Source organism: Plecotus auritus (assembly GCF_963455305.1).
Source record: "Plecotus auritus genome assembly, chromosome: 3".
NCBI classification, from domain to species: Eukaryota; Metazoa; Chordata; class Mammalia; order Chiroptera; family Vespertilionidae; genus Plecotus; species Plecotus auritus.
The window spans coordinates 157,313,527-157,341,177 of NC_137772.1; the positions used below are offsets into that span (position 1 = coordinate 157,313,527).

At 40.8% G+C, this 27,651-nt stretch overlaps 1 protein-coding gene across 1 annotated transcript in view; it reads left to right on the forward strand.

The window, feature by feature from the left end:
* PTPRR (protein tyrosine phosphatase receptor type R) overlaps positions 1-27,651 on the forward strand; it is a 248,135-nt gene that overhangs the window by 154,942 nt on the left and 65,542 nt on the right. The window contains exon 6 of the mRNA XM_080660473.1: positions 1,349-1,611. Coding sequence (XP_080516599.1) covers positions 1,349-1,611 — 263 coding nt within the window. The remainder of the gene's footprint in view (positions 1-1,348; positions 1,612-27,651) is intronic.

Below are 27,651 nucleotides of genomic sequence, written 5' to 3' on the forward strand. Positions count from 1 at the left end.
GAAGGACTTATATGCATGCATATAAAAATAACCAACGGATGCAAAACATTGGGGGGTGAGGGCATGTATGGGAGTGGGGTGGGGGGGCAATGGTAAGATATGTACACATATAATACCTTAATAAAAAAATTAAATTAAATTAAATTTAAAAAATAAAGTAAAGGTGGCTGACAAGAGCCCGAGAAGCCCATCCTCTAAAATAACACTCCTTTGGGCGCTGGATCCCAGGACTAAGCAGGGGAGCTCAGTGGGACACAGATGTCATCAGTGCTGTCATTGCAGATGATGGGTTAAGTCAGCTCTTCGTGTGAATGAACTAATCAACTCACATCCTTGAAGAAGCACAAGGATATCTAGTTCCAGCAGGAACTGGAGTGGAGGAGTCAGCATCGAGACAAGAGGAATAGTATCAAATTGTTATTTTGTACACCTTAAACGTATACAGTGTTGTATGTCATTATATCTCAGTAAAACTAGGAAAAGAATTTAATTTGAATAAAAATAAATGAGTAAATTTTTAAAAGAAAAGAGAAAAGAGGACCTATAAAAAGGGAAGCCTAAGGATAGGAAAGACAAACTTTGCTCACCTCACACTATGGTCCATTGGAGTGTCTCAGCAAAGTCAGTCCAGTTCTTTCATACGTTTAAGAGTAAAAGATCCTGCCCCCTCTGAATTCTATTAGCTGTTCCATAAAGAGCTCGGAGGATGGAAGAACGTAATATTTTTTCTACATACCTTAAAAATTAAATGGGGCAAAGGGTAAGAAAAAATATACTGGTTGTCCAAATTATTCTTTGATGCCCTAAATTTAATTATTTCGAGATCCTCAAGCTAACATATGACTAATGCAGATATTTACCAACATAGGAAATTATGGATTATAGCATAACTATACTTTCATTAATATTTCACAAGACTTTCTTCTTACATGTTGTATTGGATGCAGATCTCTGTTTCTGTAAATGTCATAAACCCATACTTCACGCTTATGCCTTCTATAAACTTTCCATTTCAGTCATTTTAATTAAAAGCTTACCTATGATCAAATGGCTATCTGACACTTTAATATCATTAGCCAAATTTACTTTTAATACTATTTGGGGAATACATTTATGTGCAGATATATTTCACATGTTTGTGCACCATAACTAGAAATACCAAGTATATTATTCTTTTGAGAAAAATCTCAATACCATACACCTGAGAAACTGCCCCAGAAGTCTTTGCTTACTTGCATGATCATTAAACCTTTACTTTGGTTTGTCTTCTAGGTTGGGGTGGAAGAGATCATACTTTGTTGTTGAGTGTGAAAAATGTGACAGCAGCCCTTCATATCTCCTTCTATAGATTCTTTACAGATTAAAAGAAAAGTTTCAGCTTTCTTTGAGACAAGATAAAGAGAAAAATCAGGAGATCCACCTATCACCCCTCGCTTTACAGCCAGCACAGTCTGAGGCAAAGACAGTCAACAGCATGGTCCAGCCTGAGCAGGCGCCGAAGGTACTGAGTGTGGTCGTGGACCCTCAAGGTCGATACGCTCCTGAGATCAAAGCTACCACCTCTGTCTGCCCTTCTCCTTTCAAAATGAAACCCATCGGACTTCAAGAGAGGTAAGAGCTTTTTCTGTGTCTCCCACATGTTGATTTTTTTAGAGTACTCACCAACTAAAAAGGATAGAACTAGAGATGATTGGCATATTAAGTACCATCTCTGATACCAAATGGACACCAGGAAGACCAAAGGGTCCTGGCTTCGATTCCGGTGAAAGGCACGTACCTTGGTTGCAGGCTCCTCCCCAGCCTGGGCCCTGGTCGGGGCTTGTGCAGAAGGCAACCAATAGATGTGTTTCTCTCACATGGATGTGTCTTTCCCTCTTCCACTTTGTCTAAAAAAAAAAATCAGTGGAAAAATATCCTCGAGTGAGGATTAAACACACACACACATACACACACACACACACACACACAATAACAACAACAACAACAACAACAAAACAAACAAACCAACAATGAATGAATTGAAAAGAAAGGGATTGGTTACAGTGAGCTCCAAAGTCCTTAAAGGGAAAACACTTTGACTTCATAATGGAAGGAAAATGGAGAGCAATTAAGCCATTCTTTCTACTTCCTCCCCCCAAATATTTGATGGATTCCTTATGCATCTGGATACCATTCCCTTGCTTGAATATCACTAACTTGCCATCTGGGTGGCAGTATGGAAAGACAGAAAGGATGGAACTTTTTCCTGAAGCTCACTGGGAGTCGGGAGAACTGGAGTTGGGACCCAGCTCTGTCATTTCTAGATTGAGTGGCTTCATGAGCCATTCACTTATCTGGGCCTCACGTTCTTCTTCTGTAACATGAAGGGGTTAAACTTGACTTCTTTGGTCCTCAGGTTCTTTCATGCTTGTTAGCTAAATTAATTTTAAGCATTTATGTGTGTGTTTTTTCAAAGAGAAACCTTGAAGCAGGCATCTGAGCATCAGTGGTGTACCAAGGGCAAGGGGGCAGAAAAGATCTGCTCAGATGCAGGCCATAAGGGGCTCATTTTCTAGAGATGATTTAAAGATGATTATAAAACTGACAAAAGTCAGAATAATTTTTATTGTCATCATGTCGCACCAATTCTAAGCAAGGTCAGTGATTAAATACTCTAGGGAGTACTTCTTCCTGGCATCCTGCCCTTTGTCAGCCACTGCTGGACATGTTGGGATTTCAAGGAGCATAAGGTTAAATATCCGCTTATTCATTTAAATGAAGTGAATGTTCAATAAAAGAGAGTACTGGCATGGTCTCTTACTCATGTTTGTGGTCTATGTAGGAGACTTAAGCAGAGCAAGTGTGTAATCAGTAACTAAATGGATTCCCTGCCCCTGGTCTTCACACTCCCCTGCATCCCCACCCGTGGCCTCCCACTTCCTTCCCACCTCAAGCAGGAGAGAGCGAGTGATTCTGTCTACAGAAGCTCCAGGTCATTCCCTCCCAATTGTCATAACTGACTCCATCAATTTCCTTCTCCGTTTTCAACTGTACCCTCGCTGCTAAAGCTATCCCCCAGTATAGAAACAGCTTCTCTTTTGTATCAAAGAAGCTCCCTTAACCCAATTCTTCCGCTGGTTCTTATCTTTCCCCCTTCTCCAAATGGATCTTAAATGAGCAGAGTATATTTGTTGCCTTCTTGGTCTTCAAACTTCCATCGTCACGATTTCTCTAACATATGTTTGCCAAGTTTGCCAACGGACTAACCACAGAGCACACTTCATTTTCACATCTAGTGCTAAACTGTCTCTTCCTTTGGCCTCCAAGACATTATTTTTCGGTACTTGGTTGGCTACCTTTAGGCTCCCATGCAAACTCTTTTCTCTCCGTAACTTCAGAGTTTCATCAAAGAAATAGATCGAGCTGGAGGTACTTCTTTAGGAAGCATTCATGTCAAAGGTAGTAAGAGAAGAAGTGGTTGTAGTTGGATTACCCAGGGTGGAGAGAAGAGGTGTGAAGGTGAGGCATGGAGTGAGGAATAGAAAAGGAATATGCAGAGGGAAATTTAAGCATCACTTTCTCTTGAAAGCCATCCCAAGCTTCCTCTAGCTCCTTCCCTTCTTTCTCTAGCCCACCTTACTGACACCATCTCAGCTCTCTCCTCTGTTCCCCTCTGCTCTAGTCCTATAACCCTGTGTGCATACAGTGTTTAAGACTTCTCAGGTGTAGGTAAAGTTTTCAGTTAGTAATGTCCTACTCCCTATACTCTGAAGGGCACATACATGATTTAATTGTCTCTTTGTGACTTACATATAGAATATAATTCCTGAAAAGCCAGAACTCCTAGAAGTAAATGCTTTAAGGAATGAAATAATGAATATTATAATGAATAATTCTCAGGTCACCTTTCACTTGTGATAGGGAAACACTTTGCTTATTCCATCATCTCTTCCTCATCTATTCTCACCCTATTTTTCTACCATAATTCCCTGCCAAGATAGTGTAGTAATGAGTTTTAAAAATGATAAAATATGAATGATATACAGTGTTTTATGGAGTCAGAAAACTTTTCTGAGAGTTTAAAGCCATAAAACTTAATTTATGCTTATGTACCTTTAAAATAGCTTTGTGTTTTATAGTCCTCCACCTTCCTATCCTGGATTAAAATATTAATCCTCTGTTCTGGCTTCATTAAAATCACCATGAGGCTATAAAGTTTACATTATGAGTCATTTGTCTCAAAATCTTTTGGGTCATGCCATATAAATCTCTCATCCCTGATGAGAAGAATCCATTATTCTAACATTATATAAAAGGCCAAGCAACTGTCCAACCGTTAGCTATGACGTGCACTGACCACCGGGGCAGACACTCAATGCAGGAGCTACCAAGCTGCGGTGACTTGGCAGCGGCGGTTCTCGGGTGATGAATCCTGAAACCAGAGAGGAGGGAGCCCAATTCCGGGGTGCATCACCCGAGAACTGCCCTCTCGCAATCCGGGACCCCTTGGGAGAACTGGTTTCGGCCTTATCCCCACAGGCCAGGCTGAGGGACCCTACCTGCTGGAGGGACCCTGATCATTCTGCAGACACCCTTCAAGCCACAGTGCTGCCCCAGGTGCAGCTGGCTGGGGAGGGACCACGGGAAGTTGGCTCCAGGGCATGTCCATTCCATCTCGCCCAGTCCCACCCCACTGGCCACCTTCTGATTAATTTCTTTTCAATATGCATGAATCCATGCACTGGGGCACTATTTATTAATAATGAAATATGATTTTAAATTAAAAATAAATTTTAAATATATAAAGTCAAATGACTATGCTTAACTAGTACAAAGTATATAACCTGAAAATTATGAAGATTAAAGAAGCATAAAGTGAGAGACATAGTAGCTTCCTCTTTTTTTCTCCCTAGTTCCAGCTAGTCACCAAATCACATTGATCCTTGCTCCTCAGATGTTCTCATTATTGTCTCTTTTTGTAACCATTACCCTGGACTAAGATCCCACTATTTCATATTTGAATCATTTTGCCTTATGATTGTAAAAATCGTATCAGGATGAATATGTGTTTCATATTTCACATACATTATTTTCTTTTATCTTATCTGCCTGATCTAATTCTCTTCTCTCCCTGAGTTATCTTGCTATGACAATACTTGCATTGTTACGTTGCTCTATAAAAAACCTCATAGCTCCCCTTTGCCTGCAGGATAAGGCACATACCATCTCGCTGGGCCTTCGAAGTCTTATACCATCTGGCCCTGATCATTCTCTCCAAACCTGCTTGCCACTATCCCATCAAAATAAACCTTCCCTTCCATATGCTCTCTTCCCCCCAGTGTGCTGTGTGCCTATCCACATTTGCATCTTTGTTCACCTGGTCCCTCTTCCTCCTCCTTCTATCTCTAGTCTCCAGATCCCAAGATGAAACTTACCTTCAGCCATCACCATGACACCTACTGTGACCACAGCGATTTTAACACCTCTGCATCCTCACATATGCCACTCCTGCAGCAGTGGTTTTAGTTAAAGAATAATTCACAAAGGGACTGAAACTGGTTTTTGAATGGTGTGACCTGTCCCTTCACCAGCTTGTGAGAATCTCGAGATACTCTGGTACCTCCCATGATTCCTGTAATCGCGGTATATAGCAAACACTTGAAAAACGTTACAGAGTGGATTACTTAGTTAATGAATGTTCCTTTACATCTTGGGATCTCATATATTTCTAAAGAAACTTCCACAAGCCCAGCCAGCATGGGTCAATGGTTGAGTGTCCTCCTATGAGGCAGGAGGTCATGGTTTGATTCCCAGTAATGGCACATGCTCCATCCCCATTAGAGGGTGTGCAAGAGGCAGCCAATCAATGACTCTCTCTCATCATTGATGTTTCTATCTCTTTCTCCCCCTTCCTTCCTCTCTGAAATCAATAAAAAAATATATTTAAAGAAACTTCCACAAGAAAAAAATAGCTTAATGATAAATTACAGAGCTGAGTCTCTGTGCTAATATAACTTCTGATGTTTACTAAGTGACTCAACATGTTAATTAAGTCCTTCATTCATTATCAAAATAAGTATGATAATATCTGTCTTACCTTTTTTAAAAGCATCCCATTAAATCAACAATCAAAATAAAACGGTGTGGTGCCTTTCAGAAGGAAAGAGAAATCTAGCATTCTTTTTGGTTTTGTTCTCTGCTCCCAATCCTAGGTCAGGAATGCCTGGCACAGCTCTTGTGACAGTTAAGCCAGACGACCACTGCCTAAGAAATAAATATGCTCTAGCTTCTTAAGCTGTACTGTAATATGGTTTATTTTGTTATCTATCCACAAGTTCCGTGCAAATGCTATACGGCACCAAGGTATTTGGTATTGAAGGTTTCCTTGGGGGTTACAACCTGGCTGAGCCTGGGAGATTCCTCTCAGAGCTAGAAAGATGTCTGCAGTGGTGGAGGCAATGAAACTCAGTCTCAGAGAAAATGTTGAGTATCCTACACCTAAACTCAAAGCCTTTGTTCACTAGCATTTCCTCCGGGCCAGGTGGAACATCCTGACTTCTGCCCCTGCTCTCCCTAGCAGAAAAACATTTCAGTGTTCAAAAAGTTGAACTTAGAGGATACTGACCTCCCTTTGGAAGATATAAGAAAGGAAAAGAATAGAGAATGGATACACCTAAATATCTTGGTACAAAGTATGCAAAAATACTCAGAAATTACAATCTGTATTTGTGAAATAGACCCATCAATGAAAATGAATCCAACTCCCTCATTTTCTGTCAAGTGACACTGAGACCCAGACGCTGCTCTCTTGGGCCTTAGGAGAGGTTCCCTGACAGCAGAGCCTGAGACAAGGGTTCTCGTCCAAGTGATCTATGGAGAGGATGCTCTCAGGAGAAGCCCAAGGGAAAGTAGGGAAAGCAGACATAGGAGAAGCCGAATAAAGAGGTGGTTTCAGCTGATGTTGGGCCCCAGCCTGATCACGCAGGGAGCGTGGAGCAGGAGTGGCACCTCATGAACAGGTGTTGCACCTTAAGGCAAACAGACTGGGCCTCTGGACCCCATGCCAAGGCAACCACTGACTTCAGGCCATCCTGGGGAAGGTGAAGGCATAACTTCCTAGGATCTCTGGACTAGGCCACTCCATCAGCTGAGGGTGACTCTCCAGAGAGGTGGCCGCTGTGTGCCACTCACAGCCAATGCTCCCAGCCTCAGGGGAGGGGAGGTATGGCCACCAGCCTGGGAAAGGTGATCTGGACGGGGCACCAACAGCATCACTACATTTGCCAAAGGTTACAACACTAGTTACAGCAGAGCTGAGTGTTTACTCCAGGTTTCTTCGATCATTTTTTTCAATTACAGTTTACATTCCAATATGGTTCTGTATTAGTGTCAGACGTACAGCATAGTGGTTAGATATCATGTACTATACAAAGTGTTCCCCTGATATTTCAGGTATCCACCTGGCCCCATACATAGTTATTACAATGTTATTGACTATATTCCCTATGCTGTACTTTATATCTCTGTGACTGTTCTGTAGTTACCAATTTGTGCTTCTTAATCTCTTCACCTTTCCCCCCCAATCTTTCCAGGCTGTTATACATGTACCACATTGCCTCCTTCAGATAAATACTATTTGTTCTAATGGAACCTATGACCCAGCACCACTGAACACAGTCTATCAACCATGACTCATTTTCTCTGCCTCACCATATGGGGATAATATAGATAACAAACAACCATTGACAAGTCAATCCTAACTTCAAGTAACGTCAATAAAAATAACAATGCAATAAGATTGTTGACCCTTTGCATGCATTATCTCATTTAACCCTCATGTTATTATTATTATTATTATCCCTTCCTTACAGAGAGGAAATTAATGTTCAGAGTTTATGTTACTGCCCAAGTAACCTAATAATAAGTCATGGGGGGGGGGGGCGGGGGTGTAAGAGTGACAAGTAGAATTTGAACCCAAGCAGCCTGGTTCCAGAGGCTGTGCTACTAGGAAAGCGATGTCTAGGGGTGAGGGGAGCACATATTCTGTGGGAAATAAGTACAAAATAGATTATAAATCAATGTCTTTAGTAAGTAGGTATATTATAGAGTGTCACTGTTATTTATCTTAGCAAATTTCATGCTTGTCTTTCAAGATGTTTTTCAGATTCTAAGTCAAGTAAAATTCAATTTGTGCAGCAGATTCAAAACACTCAAGGTGGATAACCATTTCATTGCCCGACTAGAAGCTCACCATCAGTCTTGGGTTTTCTTCCATCGGTGTGTTCCCATTCTAGAGGCCCAGTGGTAACACAGCATAAAAGACCAAGGTTATGGCAAACATAGATATAGAAAAGAAGCCAAACTGAGAGGGAGACGTGAGGCAATAATCCAGAAAAGTCAAGCCAAAAACTGTTCTCAAGGGACTTGGTGAGGGAGGGCTCTCTGTTGTTCAAGCTGTCTCGTTAATAACTGAGCTCATTTCACTATGTGTGTGGTGGACGGTGGATGTGGGAGGGCACGTGTCTGTGCCCCTCCACATGCTGCTGCCCATGCAGTGGGAAGAGAAGGAAAAATAACAAAAGCTAACGTATTGACCAGTAACCCACCACACGCCAACCATGGTGCTGATGTGTTATCTCCTCATACACTCTTCACAACACCCCTTGAAGCAAATACTGTGTTTATGCCCTTCTTGTAGGTTAGCTAACAGGAACATGGAGAGATTGCATAACATGTCTGGTATCACAAAGGAATAAAGATAGAGTTGGAAATTCAAATCTAGGCAGTCTGGCTACAAAATCTGCACATGACCACTATGTTCTACTTCTTCCTCGATGATACAAATGATAAAACTTTTAAGCTTCTCTTGTTTTTATGATCATATCCTTATAAAATGCTTTTATAGGGATGTCCAAAGTTGGAAAGACATAGAAAACATGCACAAGCCCTTCATTAACGGTGCTCACCAAGCTGTTTCTCTCCTGATTGGTAGGCTAGACACGATTGCCATTTATGTAGGTAGATTGGAGTTCTGAAAGGTCACAAAAAAACTTTGAAGGGTTCCTTATTAAAAACAATAACACTGGGCCTGAACGTGGTGACTCCGTGGTTGAGCATCGACCTATGAACCAGGAGGTCACAGTTCGATTCCTGGTCAGGGCACATGCCCAGGTTGCAGGCTCATTCCCAAGTAGGGGCGTGCAGGAGGCAGCCCATCAATGATTCTCTCTCATCATTGATGTTCTATCTCTCTCTCCCTCCTTTCCTCTCTGAAATTAATAGAAATATATAAACAAATCAGTTACACTGAGATTAAGGAAATGAAGGCAAAAAGTTTTGAAATCTGCCTAAAAATTCATGACAAGGCATGAGACAAAACGTAATAGTGGTTAATGAAAGAAATGACAGTAGGTACAACCCAAGGAATGTAGAACAGATACCAAATATATATTTTTAAGAAACTGAGAATAGTAGAGTTCTTCCTAAAAAAGTAAAAATTGACCATCGCTTGTTGCCAAGCACTGACCTGGCTTCTCTCCAAGCTGAAATCTTGGGCCCTTGTGGCTAAGTCCCAACAGTGTAGACTTGGAGGTGGAGCTAACAGTAATCTCCTAACTTTCTTTTTCTCCACTCATGGCTCCTAGCAGAATAATAGGAGTCAGTCCCATTGGGTTCTCTGACTGCTGTATCTCCCACCAGACCCATCACACAGGCTGCCTCATCCTGAGATACAAACAGAAAGGACTTCTCAGCATGCCCATCCTTCAACATTCATTAACTTGAACCTGATCCTGAACACTGGCCTCCAGATTTACTAGGTGGTCTTCATTTCCACTCACAATATGGGGTGGAGGGGGCAAAACCCAATGACCCTCTTGAACTCTTATAGCTATTCTGTAGGGTTGGTGTTTCTATAAAGTTCTCCTTGTCCTGACCCTAAACAAGAGGTTGTTGCAGTATAATTTTAGAGGTTCATGTGTGCCGATTCCTCTACCCATGTTCAAATTAGAGCTTCGCCGTGAAGAGGACTAAATGCTATGTTTTCTAAAATGAGATTTCAAGTCTTACTGAGGGGACCATGTTCCAGGTCTTGCTGTACAAGTTGACAGAATTAGGTGAAACGGCCTTTTTTGTAGAAGCATTTTAATCAGGGCAGGTGCGGACAATTCCCAGAGTACACTTTGCTTCTTTTTTGAGAGAGAGCAGCTCCGAATCTGAGCTACTGTGTCAGGAGACCGTACCTTGCAGGCAGAGACGTTTAATCTTTGTAGTTATTTGAAATGTGTCATAAAATTACAGCTCAGGGTCCCACTATGATTTTATGGACTCCTTGAACATGGTTCTTCCATGACATGAGGCATCACTCTGCTCTCATCAGATTTTCCAGCTATTAATACATGACCTCTATAGCAAAACGGAGAAAAATCACGGATCCCCCATGGCAGGTGACTTTAGCAAAATTGTTATTTTTGAACTGATGGGTTTGTTTGTTGTTGTTGAGTTGTTGTTGTTGTTGTCCACCTATAAGTCTATTATCAATGTTAAGGTGTAATTTCCATTTAGCAATGATAAATCATTTTGGGGGGCTGGGAGGGCTCTGCTCTCAGATGAGATCTGAGTCAACCTGGATGAATCCTGATGGTGTACTATGTGGAAATAGTGCCCTCTAGTGGACAACTGCATGTTGAAGCAGTTAGTAGCTTGTCTCATCTAGGGAAAAGGAAAAGCAGGATCTTGTTTTTTTAAAAGAAATCCATAATAACCTCAATGTCCCCTCAGGCAGTGAGGTATAATCTATTTTGGCAGATACTTTAGGGAAAGGTCTCAGGGTAGTGATGAAAGAGCTGTAACTTAAGATATAACAAATTGGTGTGAACACTTTCAAATATAATGTGCTTTCTTAACAATGCTGAGCATCCAGTCATTTCATTTTTCATTTCATCCACAAGTAATTTTAAGGACAATGTGTCAAATGAAATTATTATTGCCTAATATGTATTATAATATATAAATCCTTTTATTTAAGAGTCAATTTTTTTTCCTAAATCAGATTTAAATATGAGCCTCAATAATTCTTCCTTTCCAGGCCCAGCCTGGCTGGTTCTTTTTATTTCCCCCTCTTCCTTCTTTACTCTTATTTTCAGACATTGTGGTATCTATAGCATAATGCCTGAGACATGCTACATGTTCCATTAATATTTGTTAAATCTCAATATAAAAAAGGGACAAGTCCTTCAAGTTAGGTTAATTTTATGGAAATGCATACCTTAAACACACACACATCACCTCCCTATTGCCCCACAGACTGAAGTCCCTGTTGCCTGCCCCCTTAGCCTTTAGGAGAGCCTTTGAGCCCTCTCATTGCATGTCCTAGTCTTACATAAATCCTCATTCCCCTGCTCTGAGTGTGATCTCATAACTCTGCTTATGTTTCATTTCCTGCTGAATTTTGGTTCCAAAGTTAGTATCTCTATAAAGACAGTCCTCGGGTTACGTCGGACTCAACATACGTTGTTTCATGGTTACATCGCCATCTCCCATTTATTTATAAAAAAAAAAAAAAAGAGTTCCGTCATTTTGATGTATGTACATGTGTGCTTTATGTTTTTTATTATTTATTTACCACAAGTAAAGATCAGGAATTGTTATCTTTCTTTTAAATTTTTTTTACTGTTTCACTTCATTACTGCTGTGCTCCATGTGAGTGACATAGGTGCTTAAGTAGGTGGGTTCCGACTTACAGCGAAAATCCCGTTATGTCGCACCGTAGGAACGGATCTCTGACGTAATCCGAGGACCTACTGTATATAAAAGGTTAATATGCTAAGTGTCCCTTCAACTGTCCGACCGGTCACTATGATGCGCACTGACCACCAGGGGGCAGACGCTCAATGCAGGAGCTGCTGTGACACGCACTGGCCATTTATAAAGAAAGAGCACTGCGGACCTGGCACCGACAAAGCAACACTCAGCTTCCCCCAAGTGGAACACAGGCCCCGCCACCACCCTGGAGTGACAGCCCACCAACTCCATGGTGCAAAATGTGGCCCACAGCCCAGCCCCAAAACCTTCGCTGTGGGCACCGGGTAATGACGTCACATAGCAACGCCCAACTTCCTATCCCTAGCAACTAGACTCCTTGGAGTTTCTTTAGCCCAGGAACACCACTTGCTTTATAGCCAGGTGCAAACATTTCATACTTTAACCAAATGTCTGTGAAGCGTTTTCCCATGCCTCGTCTCATTTGATCCTCACAGAAGTCCTGGAGTAGGTAGATAGGAGACTCGGTGGAATCCTATTTTCTTTTTCATTAGCTGGAAAACGGAAGTTTAGAAACTTGACCCGACTGAAAAGAAGTAAGAAATGGTGGAACTTGAAAATGACTTCACGTTTTCTCACTGTGCAGAATATAGTCGAACACTGCTACCATAAAATATTTCACCCTTTGTTCTCCCTGCATGATCTACAATAATAATCTGCTTCATACTGATATTTACTGCTGTGTTGCTGACAATTACGTGAAAGAGAACCTGGGGTGCTTCACTGGACTGGAAAAAGTTTAGCTACATCAGAAAGCATGTCTAATTAAGCAACTTTATATCTATCTATCCAAATCTATCTATCTATATATGTGTATATATATGTGTATATATATGTGTGTATATATATATACACACACATATACATATATGTATATATATGTGTATATATATACATATATATGTGTATATATGTATACACATATATATATGTGTGTGTGTGTATGTATATATATATATATATATATATATATCGCTGACACCAATTGCACGTGTGTGTTTCAATCTGTCATTGTCAATCATGAATTTGGTTGATACTTCTATTATAGAGAAAGGGCGAATAACAATATTAAAATATTTTTTCTAATTAATTTCCTTTCAATGTGCATGAATTCGTGCACCGGGACACTAGTTTATTAATAAATTCCCATCCTTTTGATGGAATCCTTAGTCTACATAAGGAGTCTGAGAAACAAATTGGAATTTTAAGCTTAATTTTTTATTCTTTTTATTTTTATTGAATTTATTGGGGTGACACTGGTCATTAAAATTATACAGGTTTCAGGTGCACAGGTCTACAACACAGCATCTGTACACTGTGTTATGTGTTCACCACCCCCAGTCAAGTCTCTGTACATCACCATTCATCCTCTCTATACCCTCCTCCACTCCCCCATCCCAATCTCCTCCCTGCAATCACTACACTGTTGTCTGTGTCCATTAGTTCTTTCTCCTTTACTTTTTCTTTTCTGCTCAATCCATCTACCTAACCCTTCCCCTGATGGCTGTAAGCCTGCTTTCCATCTACAAGTCTGTCTCTATTTTACTTGTAAGTTTATTTTGTTCATTAGATTCCACATATCCGTGAAATCATATGATACTTGTCTTTCTCTGACTGGCTTTATTCACTTAGCATAATGCTCTCCAGGTCCATCCATGCTGTAGCAAAGGGTAAATTTCCTTCTTTTTCACAGCTGAGTAGTATTCCATCGTGTAAATGTATCACAGGTGTTTTTTTTTATCCACTCATCTACTTGATGGGCACCTGCGCTGCTTCCAAATCTTGACTACTGTAAATAATGCTGCAATCAATATAGGAGTACATATATTCTACTTTAATCAGTAATGTGAGTAAAAATGATTAAGTGATAAATGACCTATGAGAGTGAATACATTAAAAGTATGGCAAAAACCCATTATAGTCTAAAGGTATGAATACACCTTAACCGTGGATTCTTAGCCATGTGAGTCTCTGATAGACACTCCACATTGAGAAAAAATCTGTTGCTTTTTCTATTCAGCTATTTCTCTCTTTTCCCAAATCTGAACTGCTCCTTAAATTTCTTTCCCCCATCCTTTCCATAGAGCACATCCTATCCATAGAACAAAGACCTTCACTACCTTTCTTTCCCTTCTCTGACCCCATATATACTTTCACCTCTCTCTCTCTCTCTCTCTCTCTCTCTCTCTCTCTCTCTCTCGCTCTCTCTCTCTCTCCTTCTATCCCTCTCTCCCTCTCCCTTTCCCTCTCTCTTTCTTCCTCTCTCTCTCTCTCTCTCTCTCTCTCTCTCTCTCTCTCTCTGTCACACACACACAGAGTCGCCTAAGAGCTCATCTCTGTTTCCTTGCTTCCTAGTTCCACACATGTAGTGGGGGTTCTTTAACTATTAGCTAAATAATGCAGAGTAAGCCTTACTCCTCAGTATTAGCCTCTCATCTGTTTCAACTCTGAAATGTCCATTTAGTTCTAGAAAGCCCAGGACAGGGAAAACTTCTCACTTGCCATTTCATTCCTGGAATTACTTCAGCCTCTTTAAGTGACCAATGAGTTATTTTAGTCTATGGACTGTCTGCTCCTGTTCAAATGTAAGTCTTGTAAAATTAAAGAGATTCTATCCTGAACTTGTTATTACAGAGCAAATATACATCAAGACAAGTTATGCAGCTGAACGATTCCATGTTTGTGAAATAATGGTTTATATGTCTAGACAGAGGTCTCAAATAACGAGATTGCAAATTTCTCCAGGAGAAGCAAGATTTCTTCATCTTTGAACATTCTGTGGAGCTCTCTGTAGGATGACTATCCTTATCCTTTTCTTCACTTTCCTATTGCACTGTTTAAAAATTTAACCTTTTTAAAAATTATATTTTTATTGATTTTAGAGAGGAAGGGAAAGAGAGATAGAAACATCAATGATGAGAGAGAATCATTGTTTGGCTGCCTCCTGCACGCCCCACACTGGGGATCGAGCCTGCAACCTTGGCATATGCCCTGACTAGGAATTCACATGTGACCTTCTGGTTCATAGGTTGATGCTCAACCACTGAGCCGCACCAGCAGGGCAAGATTTGACCTTTTAAAAAAATTATCATAAAACTTCTGCAGAGGAAGGAGTCTTCCAACCAACGTCTTGATCCAGGTGACTCTATAATCTTGGCTGTGGTAACAGTGGCTTGATTTGCCATCATTGTTTTGTGAAAGACAGTTTACTCCGCTTTTTAAACCAGACTTTAAAGTAAATCTCAACTTCAAAGGTGTTTTATTTTCCATTCCATCCACATAATTCATGGATGTTAAGTGTATTAAGGGCAGATATTAATAGAAAAATTAATAGAAACAATTCCTATTCTGCCCAGAAGCTACGTAAGGGAGAGGCTCAGATATTAGAGCAGTTCGGAGTATCGTGAGTGCATTTCCAGTTGAATGGGTGAGAACCAAAGAATGCAGAGAGAAAACATTGCATATACGAGGCATGGGTGGTGGGGAGAGGTCCTCATGTATTTTGTTATGTGGGCAGATTGAGTCCAAGGGCTTGGTTGATAGAGATGTTGGAAGCATGTGCACAGAGATATCATTAGAGTCATTAGCTACCCTATTAAATGTAAAATCCCTGCAAGCAATGAACGACATGCTCTGCAAATATAAGTGGTGACCGGAAGATTTCTAATTTCTAATCTACCACATATGGCCTGTAGGGGGCGCTCGGAAACAGCAGTATGCCCTGTGACAGAAGTCCCCAAGCTTGGCTTTATCCCCCCTTCAGCCACACCAGTGACACCCTTCCCTCATTCCCACTCGGCGGCGGTGGTTGTGGTGGGCATGATGAAGTCTCAAAGTAGGTGGTGACATATGGGAACTAGGGGCTTCTTGAAGAAGTCGCACATACAGCATTTTAAAGTGGAGAGGAACCTCAAAGCAGTGGTTCTGCAACCTGATTTCACATTATACTCCTCTAGGGAAACTTTATGACATTTCTAGATACTCTGCTAGTTAGAGACTTTTTAGATAGAAAAATTTTTTTCCTATCTAGATAGAATTTGTAGACAGAAAATGTCCCTAGAGTCAAACCCAAAATGTTAGCTTCGGTAGCTCTGGGCAGAGTTGAGGAGATAGATGTAGCTATAGATCTATACATATGATAGTTATATATCAAAATACACACACATATTTTAAAACACATACACTTAAATGCACGTATTTAAATATGTGTATCTAAATGCCTATGTATATTCAAATATACTTCAATTACTATGTATTCCTATTACTGTATTTAAATTACTCCTGTTGATGAAGCACCACCCCAGTGGTCTTGGCCCCCGTCCCAGAGACATTCCTGGAACTATGCAGCTAGTGGCAGAACCTCTGATGAAAGCGGTGTCCTTCCGCTTATTGGAAGCAGAGCTCTGAAACTGAAACAAGCCATGGATGGCGAAGCTGGAAACTTATCCACTGATTGTCTAAAACTAGTTTCACTTTGCACCTCGCGCTGCACCCACAGCTCTTACCTTCTCACACACACTGGGCTCCTGGAACTGCATTTATCACTAAAGTTATTAGGATCACAAGATGTGGGTGCCGGAAGATGCCCTCCTTAGTGTTTTACTGAAGCAGGAACCAAGGCAGAGGTAACTGACTCATTCACAAAGACCTGCAAATCTTATGGGAACCACCTGCCAGGACTGGGTTATTCCACCCTAAAATCATAGCTGGCTTTGTGGCTAGCTATAGAGGATCCCACATGTTGATCTAAATTCGTGGTTTTCAACTGTGCCCCCTGGGCCTTGGAGGAGAGATGGGCTGGTGGGTCCTGGGCCCTTCTCAGCCTCCTCAATGAGCCCAGCTCTGCGTACACTTGTTCTGCTTATTGGCCTTGCAGGAAAGGGTTTCTTTTCTTTCTTACCCAAGAGCCACAGTTTTGAAGAGTTTGAAGACCATCCATGTAATTGCTTCCTCAGACAGGCTGTTCGGGATAAAACTCTGTGGGTGGAACCAGAGACCTGAGGGGGATGCAGGTCGCGTGATGTCCTGGTACATGCGTCTTTCTCCCGCTGCGGCAGTTCTGGGCACGTCATGTCCATTGCCCGTTTGGAAGCATTTTTATGAGACTCTCACAGTCTGATTCCTCTGTTATTGGTGCAGCGAAATGGCCAGGACATATTCTCCCACTTAAAGTTGTCCTCAGTGTATCTGAGACATCGGTAGTGTGCCCTGACTGTTTATACTGAATATAAACCCAAAAATAATTCCTAAAAAAGCTGTTGCTTACTCTCAGATACATTTCTCATTGGCCACCTGGAAGACCTGATCACAGTACAAGAGGGATAACTTCTCTTAGAAACTCATTTATAAATTTTTATTTTATAATTCTTTACAGATTAACTCTGATACTTATGTATCATTTATGCCTAGAAGTTAATTATTCTAGTTTTTTGTCCTTTTAGTTATCCTAATTTTTATTAATTTTTTTTATTTTAGGGAGAGAGAAATATCAATGTGTTGTTCAACATTGATGTATCGATGTTGGTTGATTCTTGTATATGCCCTGACTGGGGATCAAACCCATAACCTTGATGTATTGGGACAATGCTCTAACCAACTGAGCTACCAGGCCAGGGCTCCTGTAACCCATTCCAGAGTTGTATTTTAGCTTACTGTTATAACTAAAGTCTTTCCAATTTGAAAGTAATACAGTGTTTTAATGTTCCCAGAGAAAGCAGTAGTTGTTCAGCAGAAAAACCTCTGGCTAGGAGGACCTTAGAATCAGAGCATTTTTATTTTCTTAGAGGCAGTCAAAGTTAGTACCCAGAGCTTAGTTTCATCCTTCTATGACAACCTGGGGTCTTTTAAAGTTTATGAAACTATTTCAAGATTTCATCTTCCACTGTTCTGCAGTCTGAGAGTCATATATGATCAAGTCTACATCAGTTAATATGTGACATTTTTAATACTTGGGAGGAACTTTAACATATTCTTTCCACCAAAAGCTAACTCTACCCTCCTCTATTTCTTCTCCAACCTCTTCCCTGTTATTTCAAAATCTTGAAAAGAATAGAAAGGGGGTAATGAAAATAAGTAGGAAGGAATGTATTTTTATAATGCAGACTATCCCATAACAATAATAACAGTTAACACTTATCAAACACTTACTGCATTCCAGGCTCTGTCCCAAATACGTTACATGTGTAGCTCAAAACATTCCTACTATTATCATCGCGGTTTTACAAAAGAGAAAACCATGGCCCCACAAGGTTATGTCACTTGTTCAAGGTCACCTAGCTGGCTGTGGGAGACATGAAAGAAATATAGGTGGTCTGGCTCCAGACCCCAAGCTGTCAACCACTCACTGAACATACATTTCTAGAGCCTGAAATTGCTACCCAAGGTTGAAGCTGGCTTTTGCCTTAAAATGCCCTGTCTACAGTAGGCACATGATAGATATTAGTTGCATTGAATTGGATTTTTATGAAATTTTCTTGAATTAAGTTGGCTAAAATATAAGCGAAAAGACTAAGCAGACTTTTCAAAAGAAGAAGGGGTATCAGTTCTTACTGGGCTTGGGTCTCCTGAACCATCTCCTACACGGTTATGCTGAAAACACCTGGCATCATGATCATGTATGATGCGAGTCTGCATGAGAAGCAATACTATTTTTTAATTTTTTTATCTTTATTGTTGAAAGTATTACAGATGTCCCTTCCCCTTTTCCCCATTGACCCCTTCTAGCCTGCACCTGCCCCCTGCCCCAGGCCTTCACCACACTATTGTCTGTCCATGGCTTATGCATATATGCATACAAGTTTTTTGGTTGATCTCTTCCCTCCCACCTATCCACCCCCACCTTCCCTCTGAGATTCAACAGTGTGTTCCATAGAGAAGCAATACTATTTGACTATGATTTTCCTATATGAGCTTAGAAAGGCACTAAAGCCTTAGCTGATTTTGCTCAGTGGTTAGAGCATCGGCTTGTGGACTGAAGTGTCCTGGGTTTGATTATGATCAAGGACACGTGCCTAGATGGCAGGCTCCATCCCTGATCCTGGTCAGGGCACATGAGGGAGGCAACCAATCAATGTGTTTCTCTCACTCTGTCTCTCCCCCTCCCGTCCACTCTCTCTAAAAATCAATGGAAAATATTCTCGGGTGAGGATTAACAAAAAAAGAAAGAAAGGAAAAGAAGGGCACTAGAAAAGCCCTCCCTTAGCAGAGACAAACTCATTGAATTTACCTTCAGCCAGGGTTTTGCTGGAGCTCTTCAAGGATGAATCCATGCATTCTAGAACTTAACAAATAGTTTAGAAACAAAGTCATAATTTCACTCATCTGTCTCATAGAGTTAGATATTGAACCCTTTAACACATTTGAAGTTTCAAAACAGTTGGTAAGGGGAAAAATAAATAGATTAAGGGCTGTTTTGTCATTGTTCTAAAAAAAAATAATCACCTTATTCTGAATGCTTTTCATTCTGTTTCCCCCATTTTCTCAGTTCTGTTAAAACCATGTGTACAACAAGGACATTGTCAGTGCATATAAACTCACTAAGGGCTACTGGTACTTTTTCCCCCAGTACTCGGCACCCTAATCAGTAACTGAGGAATTTGAATTTTTTCCACATTCTGAATTTTTGATGACAGAAGCACAAGGACATAATACATTGGAAAGAAAGGCCTTAGATTTCCGGACTAAAATATAGCTGCTTTTCCTAGATTTGGTGGATAATTTTACTCCATTGTGCCTTATTTATTCTTAGTAGAACTTGCGGGGATTGTTTTCAGGATAATGTCAGGGTAATTGTTCAAAACTGAGCTATGGGCCAACCCAAGGGCATTCTCCTGGGAACAGTGCAGCTAAAATATACACAAGCTCTCTCCTCTTATCAAAATTATTTGTCCTTAAACATAAAGATAAACGAGGAACGTTTCTGACATGGGATAAAAATAACAACAAAATAAATCTTTGACTAAATGCTTTATGTGATCTTAGTGCATAGTTAGATGGCAAAATAAATCGTGTCTCCAAGCCCTGTCTCTTCATACTTTTAATAGCATGACATATACGAAGCCTTCTGCACACTGGGAAGGGACGCCCACTACACCCTTCCTTTCTCAGGAAGATAGCCTTGGCCACAAGGCAATACAAAACATTGGTTAATAGGAGACCACAATGTTTCCTCAGCCCTTATTAAACTTTTTTTAAATTTTAATGGACTACACAAATAATACATTTTTATTGCAGACATTTTGAAAGTATATTTAAGCCAAAGCAAAAACACAGAAATTATTTTGCAGTCAGTCCCACCACCATCAGCATGCTGCGTAATATCCCTCCAGAGTGTACTCTCATCTCCACACGCTCACACGCACACCCAGAGTAACTGCTGATGACGGTGACAGCCGTGGTGGCAACAGCAGCAGGACCAGGCTCCCACAGTCGTTCCAACAGTAGCATAACCGTGGGAACTGCTGACCATAAGTCAGACACAGTAGGAGCAAGAGAATCCAAAACCACAGTAGACGTAACTGCAGAACAGGCTGCAGTCCTTGTAGCAGCTGGATCGCAAGTGTCTCGACAGCAGCAGGAGCAGCAGGAGCAGTAATAGGACTCACATGCCAGTTATGAAGCATGTGGTGTGTGCTGAGGACTGTTTTAAGTGCTTTACATGTATGATCTCAATCCTCAAAACACTAATAAAGTAAGCGTCCTAGTTGTACCCCCATTTTACAAATGAGAAAACTGATGGACATGCAGGTTAAGTAACTTGCCCAAGATCACGCAGACTTAAGGGGCAGAACCTGAGTTTGAACCCCAGGCTGTCTGGCTCCTTAATCCACGCTTAACCACTATACTGGGAGGAATGGCTCCTCACACAGTATGAGGAGTGTTTTACAATTTATATATGCTTCTATAGTGAACGAGTGAATTGTGAGAGGGATTCTGAAATTGGAAGAATAGAATAAGAGGATATGAAATAACTTTTTAAAAACATCTCATAAATAAAACGGTCATTTACAATTTTTAACTTAAGTGTCTTTCAAAGTTAGTATATTTTGCAAATGTTTTTGCTATCCTATTTTATTACATCTCAATAGTATGCTTGTCTAACTTCTTAGGATCTCTGTGAATTCTTACAAAATAAAGGGGTAATTAACCATGCTACTTACTAGTAATTTGTCATAATCCTCACTTTATAGATGCGCCTCCCCATATTTCTGTGCTTCATAAGTATTTCTGACTGAATGAAGCAGTAAGAAATAAAATTTCAGCCCAGCTAGCATGGCTCAGTGGCTGAGCATTGACCTATGAACCAGAAGGTCACGGTTTGATTCCAGTCAAGGGTACATGCCCGGGTTGCAGGCTTGATCCCCAGTGCAGAGCATGCAGGAGGCAGCCAATCAATGGTTCTCTCTCATAGTTGATGTTTCTATCTCTCTCTTCCTCTCCCTTCCTCTCTGAAATCAATAAAAAATATATATTTTTAAAAAGAAATAAAACTTCAGAACCCACACCGGAAGCAGAGTCATGTTGCCCCAAACCCATTTCACTGCACTAAGAATGCCATTTAATGCTGATGGCAACGGCAGCTAAGGGGATAAGAAAAAAAAAAAAAAAGCTTTAAAATAAGCAACAGCAACAAAAATGGTAAATGTTGCTGAAGCTTTGGCTCTATTTTGGTTCTGTTTTGTCTTCTGTAATTCCAGTATTTTGATAGTTTAGGTTACAACGTGTATCTGTCATGTTTAATCTGCATGCATGTTGGGACTGTCCCTTGTACAAAAGATTCCCTCTGCCCCTGGAAAGCTATAATTCCAGATAATGTAAACACTGGAACAAAAAAGTCACTGCAGTGCATTAGTAAAATGTTATCTTTTGAATGACAAAAACATATTAAATCTTAGGCAAAATATATGACCCTTTATGTACGTTTAAGTTCTCTTGTCCTTTTCAGTGATTTTAGACTGCCAGAATGGTAGCAGGAGAAGTAAAGATGCTTTAAGTCTATAACAACTTAAAAGGGAAAGGGAATGCCCTCAAAAGTTATCTTAGGATGTTTCTGCTCAGGGTTTCAAGCTGAAGTTTTGGTGATATGATTTGATTTAATTTCCAAGTCTCTTATCTGGAGTTTATTCTTGTTACTGCAGTTGCTACTGGTTTTTAACTTGTACACAGGAAACCAGCGCCAATCAATTTTGTTCCCAAGGTGACAGGAAACCCTGGTTGGTCAGATGTTGATTGTGCTTGCTGTTCATGCTCCACCCATCATATTTTCTTCCCTTTTGGCTGAACTTAAGACAAATTAATCAGTAGTCGACATCTGGCAGACAGTTTTGGTGTCTTCTTGGTGATTTGTTGACCTGCACAGTTAAAAAGTAAAAATCCAGGGCATAAGACTTCTCGTCACTAAACAGAAACACTGCCCAGAATCCTTTGTCAGGGCTTGCCTGGAAGGCCCATCTTCGGGCTTTTAAATTGAACATGTGAATTTTCTCGAGTAATGAAACATCTGTTGATTAAATATTTCACCCTTTTTATGATGGTGAGTGGCTTACCTCACCCTATTGTAAATTCCAGATATGAAACGTGTAACAGGGGCCAAGCATTCAGAGAATGTTAAGCTTTTTAACAGGTCTCTGCTGTGTGTGATTAATCTTTAGCCACCTGCAAATTTTCTTCGTAGTAAGTCCTATTCTACATAAATATATCCCTTATCACTGAACGCTCTGAAAGCAGTGTTGGTTCCCAGGACATGACCAATAAGATAACTCGCTTCGGAGAAGCCAGGTGACCTTCTTATCCCTCGAAGCCACGCTTCTTTGGAGCCTGCTCTCTCATGGTTTACAACTCTATATAAAAAGAAAAATTACAGACCGCCCACTAGCCCTGGGAACTGTTTTCAGAAATCATTCTTTTTAAGGACAGTGGGACTAAAACATGTGTCTGATTTGTATCAGGTCTGGTGACAGCAGAGATCATGAGAAATATACAAAATAATGTTTGTTTGTTTCTGCCTAGCAAGACGAAGAAAGGTAACAATACAGGAAGGTGAGATTCGGATAAACCTAAAAAGGGCAGGTATGTTGGACCGGATAGGCTTTTCCTGTTCCTAAAATGTCTCGTGTTCTGACACAGGAAAAGCATTCTTATTCACCGAGGCATTGGCAGGTCCTAGGCACAGGACCTGGAAGTACCCTGGGTTTTGGTGGTAAGAAGGCAGGAAAGAAGTGGGCGGAGAGGAAGCGTCCATGGCGGGTCCATAACTAGGGCAAACTTCCCAAAGGGTAGAAGAGTGTTTAGCCACTTATTCATCCACGTCACCTTTATTTTGAGAACAAACTCCGATAGCTTGTTCTTTTTAAATGTTTTCCACGTTAAAATTTGGATACATTTAACACTGGGGTGGACTTGGGCCACAGAGTCACCGTAGAATTCCTAAGAGAGCTCGTTGGGGTTGCTGCTCTGGCTGACCCTGTCAGTTCCCGAATCATCCAGCCACCTTCCCACAGATTTCATGGAGCAGCAGGGGTGATTTGGACACACTTGTTTTATTTTTTCACTAAAGTACCTTTATGGAGGGGCTTCGTCTGTGAAATAAGGTTTAAATGCCACAAAAAGTTTGTAGTGTTTTGAATCCGAACCATTATGCAGAGCCACAATCCCAGGCTTCCCAATAGCCAGGGAGCAGAAAAGCCCAAGATACTAAGTAGCATTTTTAAGCCGTTAGGGAGACTTGGCACCTGCCAGGGGCCTATGAGAAATCTGGTAGTTAACCCAGAGTCTCCTGCAGCATTCCTAAAATACATTTGAAAGGCATTTAATATCTTTCCCCTCCCCCCCTCATTTTAGTTTCCCTTTTGATTTGCACAACAATCTATTTGGACAGGAGCAATCCTCTGTGTGCCTGCTCTTCTTTCCACCTGCGGCCCCATAGGCAGTGTGGGTGTGTACCCAAGGCAGGCGGCTGCCAACTGTTATTACAAGAGCAGTGAGTGCCCTGGTGTGGTGCTGGCCAGGATAGGTGAGTGTCTATTCCATGTGCAATGTTGACCGAGTGACTGTAATCAAAACTGTTCTCTTGGTTCTTTTTTTTTTTTTTAATATATTCCATTAATTTTTTACAGAGAGGAAGAGAGAGGAGAGGGATAGAGAGCTAGAAACATGGATGAGAGAGAAACATCGATCAGCTGCCTCCTGCACACCCCCTACTGAGGATGTGCCCGCAACCAAGGTACGTGCCCTTGACCGGAATCGAACCTGGGACCTTTCAGTCCGCAGGCCGACGCTCTATCCACTGAGCCAAACCGGTTTCGGCTGTTCTCTTGGTTCTTTAGCATCATTCCTAAGCTACAGAGCTGAGAGCTTTAGGATGTGTGGCTGCAGCGTTTCTAAGAGCGTCTGTAGAGCATCTACAAGTAGGCATAGAGATAGCAATTGGTAACTGTCTGCAATGCATTTCTTCCAGGAACATATGCCAAGTATGTTTTCTGGATGATGTTGTTTGTGTGACACATGCATTTTACATAACTAAACCGCTCTTGGAGTGCTTAGAACAGAAAGCGTTGCTGTTATGGAGTCCACCTCTGTCTATGCAAACCCTATCCAGGGAAGAGCCAAATCAGAGCTTTAATCTAAACCGAACAGAAAAACTCATTGGGGCAATGATTAAGGAATGGGAGAAGTCAGATTATTTATTGGCATATTTAAATATTGGATGCCACCCCAAGGTCTAGTGGTAGTACCAATAAGAAAAATGTCCCAGAATAACCATTTCTCTATATGCAAAGGAAGGAGTTAGAAAAGACTTGCTGTATCTCTGTGAATACCTAACGTTTGTTGAGAAGCTGCTATGTGCCAGGTGTTGAACAAGATGCATTACAACCATAACCTCATTTCCTCTTCATAACCACCTCCAGGAGTCAGATTTTAACATCTCAACCTCAGTGATGAGAAAATTGAGGCACAGACATTTAAGAAAATGTCAAAGAGCCAGCAGGCTGCAGAGATGAACTCAGGTCTGTGCCACCAAATCTCATACTCCTTCCTATTTCCTGCCTCTCCTGATGCCCAAGGCCACCCATTATCCTTCTGTTGTAGCCTTTTCTATAGTCACAGTCCGACTGGATTCAATCTTTTCAGTGGAGAAGTACAACCATTCTAAAATAAAGCAATTTGTTCAGCCTAACCCTCAAAAACCCATCCCACTCGGAGAAGAGCCGGTGGTGCCGCGTTCCACCGGTAGGTGGCACCTGTGCGCCACTAACAGACGAAGAAAACTCAGGGTCAGCAGAGGATTGTTGTTCGAAAGGACATTGAAGCAGTTCGTTTCCATGTTCTCAAAAATCCTGCTGGAGATATTTGTTGCCATTTTAAAATTTAAAGGCAAATCAAACAAACCGGGGAAAGGCCAGGTAAGGATCCTAAACCTGACAGGGAGTCGCAGAAGCCTCCCTTGAGAGGCACCTTCTCATCTACCGAGGGCAGTCCCCACAGGACGCTCTGATTTATTCCGACACAAATGCACTCAACAGTGTTTCCCAGAGAGGGTGTCCATGGCTCTTTGGAAGATTCTCATTTGATATCAGTCAGGACTTTTATTTCTTCTTTGGTAGCAATAATAAAGATTTATGTTTTAGCCCTAGCGGGTTTGACTCAGTGGATAGAGCTTGGACTGCGGACTGAAGGGTCCCAGGTTCAATTCTGGTCAAGGGCACATGCCAGGGTTGCGGGCTTGATCCCCAGTAGGGGGTTTGCAGGAGGCAGCCAATCAATGATTCTCTCTCATCATTAATGTCTCTCTCTCTCTCTCTCTCTCTCTCTCTCTCTCTCTCTCTCTCTCCCTTCTTCTCCGAAATCAATAAAAAATATTTAAAAATAAATAAATATTTATGTTTTATGGAACCAATTGAAATTGGGTTCGTAAGCCTTTGCAATTTTCATTATTTAAAAAAAAAGGGATTTGTTGTCCTAACGAAACCATAATGCAATTTAATTAGGTTTTATAACATTGATTAGGATTTGCATTTTAAAAAAAAAAGGCATTCTGTGATCAAGCACAATTTCACTGCAGAAATGACCTGCAGGAAAAGATGGGGGTGGGGAGCCTGGCAACGTCTGCATTCGTGAACTCTGGGTTCCCGTAATGCTCTAGGCCTTATCGAGGGCAGCCCAGGAGCGAATTGGCAGGACATTAGAAAGCGTGATTATAAGAGGGAAAGCTGAAATGGCCCTCATGTCAGCTGTTTTCCTCCACAGGATACTGGGTGATTCCTGTCCTAAGCAGATACTGATTACTTAAAGCTTAGCCCAAGAGTTCTTGTCAAAACGATTTCCGTAGTATATTTTGACTTGCTGAGGTCCGAAGAACTTTTGGAATTTGTTAGGTGTGGACCTGAACTCCAAGAATTGGTCAGAGTATTCGGTTAATGAACTCTGTACTCTTGACCAAATGTCTTAAGCACTTCATTTTTAGCTCATTCACAGTTCTCTGAATGTCCTCATCTGACATGGAGAATTCTTAATGTTAATGGAAAATGTGTACTGATAATTCAGTCAAATGAAAGCAAAACAAAGTTCCAAGGATTTATCATAATCAAATCAAAGTAACAGAGTTTCTAAAACTCATTTTATACTGAATCGGGTAATTTGAGAGAATTTCAAGTACTATGGCATGGTGCCCTACTCATACCAGAAATCAGTAAGCATTATTATAGGAAAATCAAGCTTTATGCTATCAGGTTTTTGTGTGTGTGTGTGTTTTTAAATATGTTTTTATTGATTTTTAGAGAGAGAGGAAAGGAGAGGGAGAGAGAGAGAAACACTGATGTAAGAGAGAAACATTGATCAGTTGCCTCCCGCACATACCCCTTCAGGGGATGGGAATCTAGCCTGCAACCTGAACATGTGCCCTGACAGAGAATTAAACCTGTGACTTTTCGGTGCACTGGACGACACTCAGTCAATTGAGCCACACTGGCCAGAGCATCAGGTTTTATATTATTGTTATCAGGTTTTGCATTATAATTGTTTGGTATATAGTGAAAGAAAATACTACTTTATTTTTTATTTGGAATCAATGAAAAATATAATAAACAGAAGAAATAATTCATTTTTAGTCAGCCTTGAAAATCTCTGGGTACTTAATTCTTCTTTTCCTTCCACATCTACAAATCTCTGCCATGGATAGAAGACACACACAGATGCATAGAAGGAACTGAAATTAGGTCAATTATGTTCCCCAACCTTGGTTGCAGGCTTTCTGTATGCACGGGACTGTTCTATAATTAATACTTTTGTCCTGCATTCTGTATTGACTTTGTCAGGACACCCTAAATGTCCTGTGTCCAGCTTTTTTCATTGAATTCTAAAACTTTGGCAGTTAGAGCTATTTTTCAAATCTAAGTGAGCATCCTGTGTTTTTATTTGCTAAATCTGGTGACCCCACACCTATAATCCCTTGTTAAAGTCTTTTAGTAGATAGACGCATTATATATTTCTTAAGTCCACTCATCATCAGAAATAATCATTTTTAGAATTAAGTGTCACTAGTGTAGCTTAGGACCAGTTAACTTGCTCAGATGACAGAATCAGCTGGCATTTAAGTCTCATTCCAGTCTCACATTCTTTGTTTATCTGAAAGGTGATAAATATGCATTTTTTCCTTGTTCATTATTTCATTATATTCACAGAAACATGTTGTCCTGGAGAGCTAAAGAAAATGTCATTATTGATTATCTCAGAGATTAAGAATTGTCTAGAGAAATATTAGGATGGCTATGTTCAGGCCTTTGGTGAAAATAAATAATTAATTCATTTATAAAACAACTAGAGGCTGGGTGCACGAAATTCGTGCACTGGGGTGTG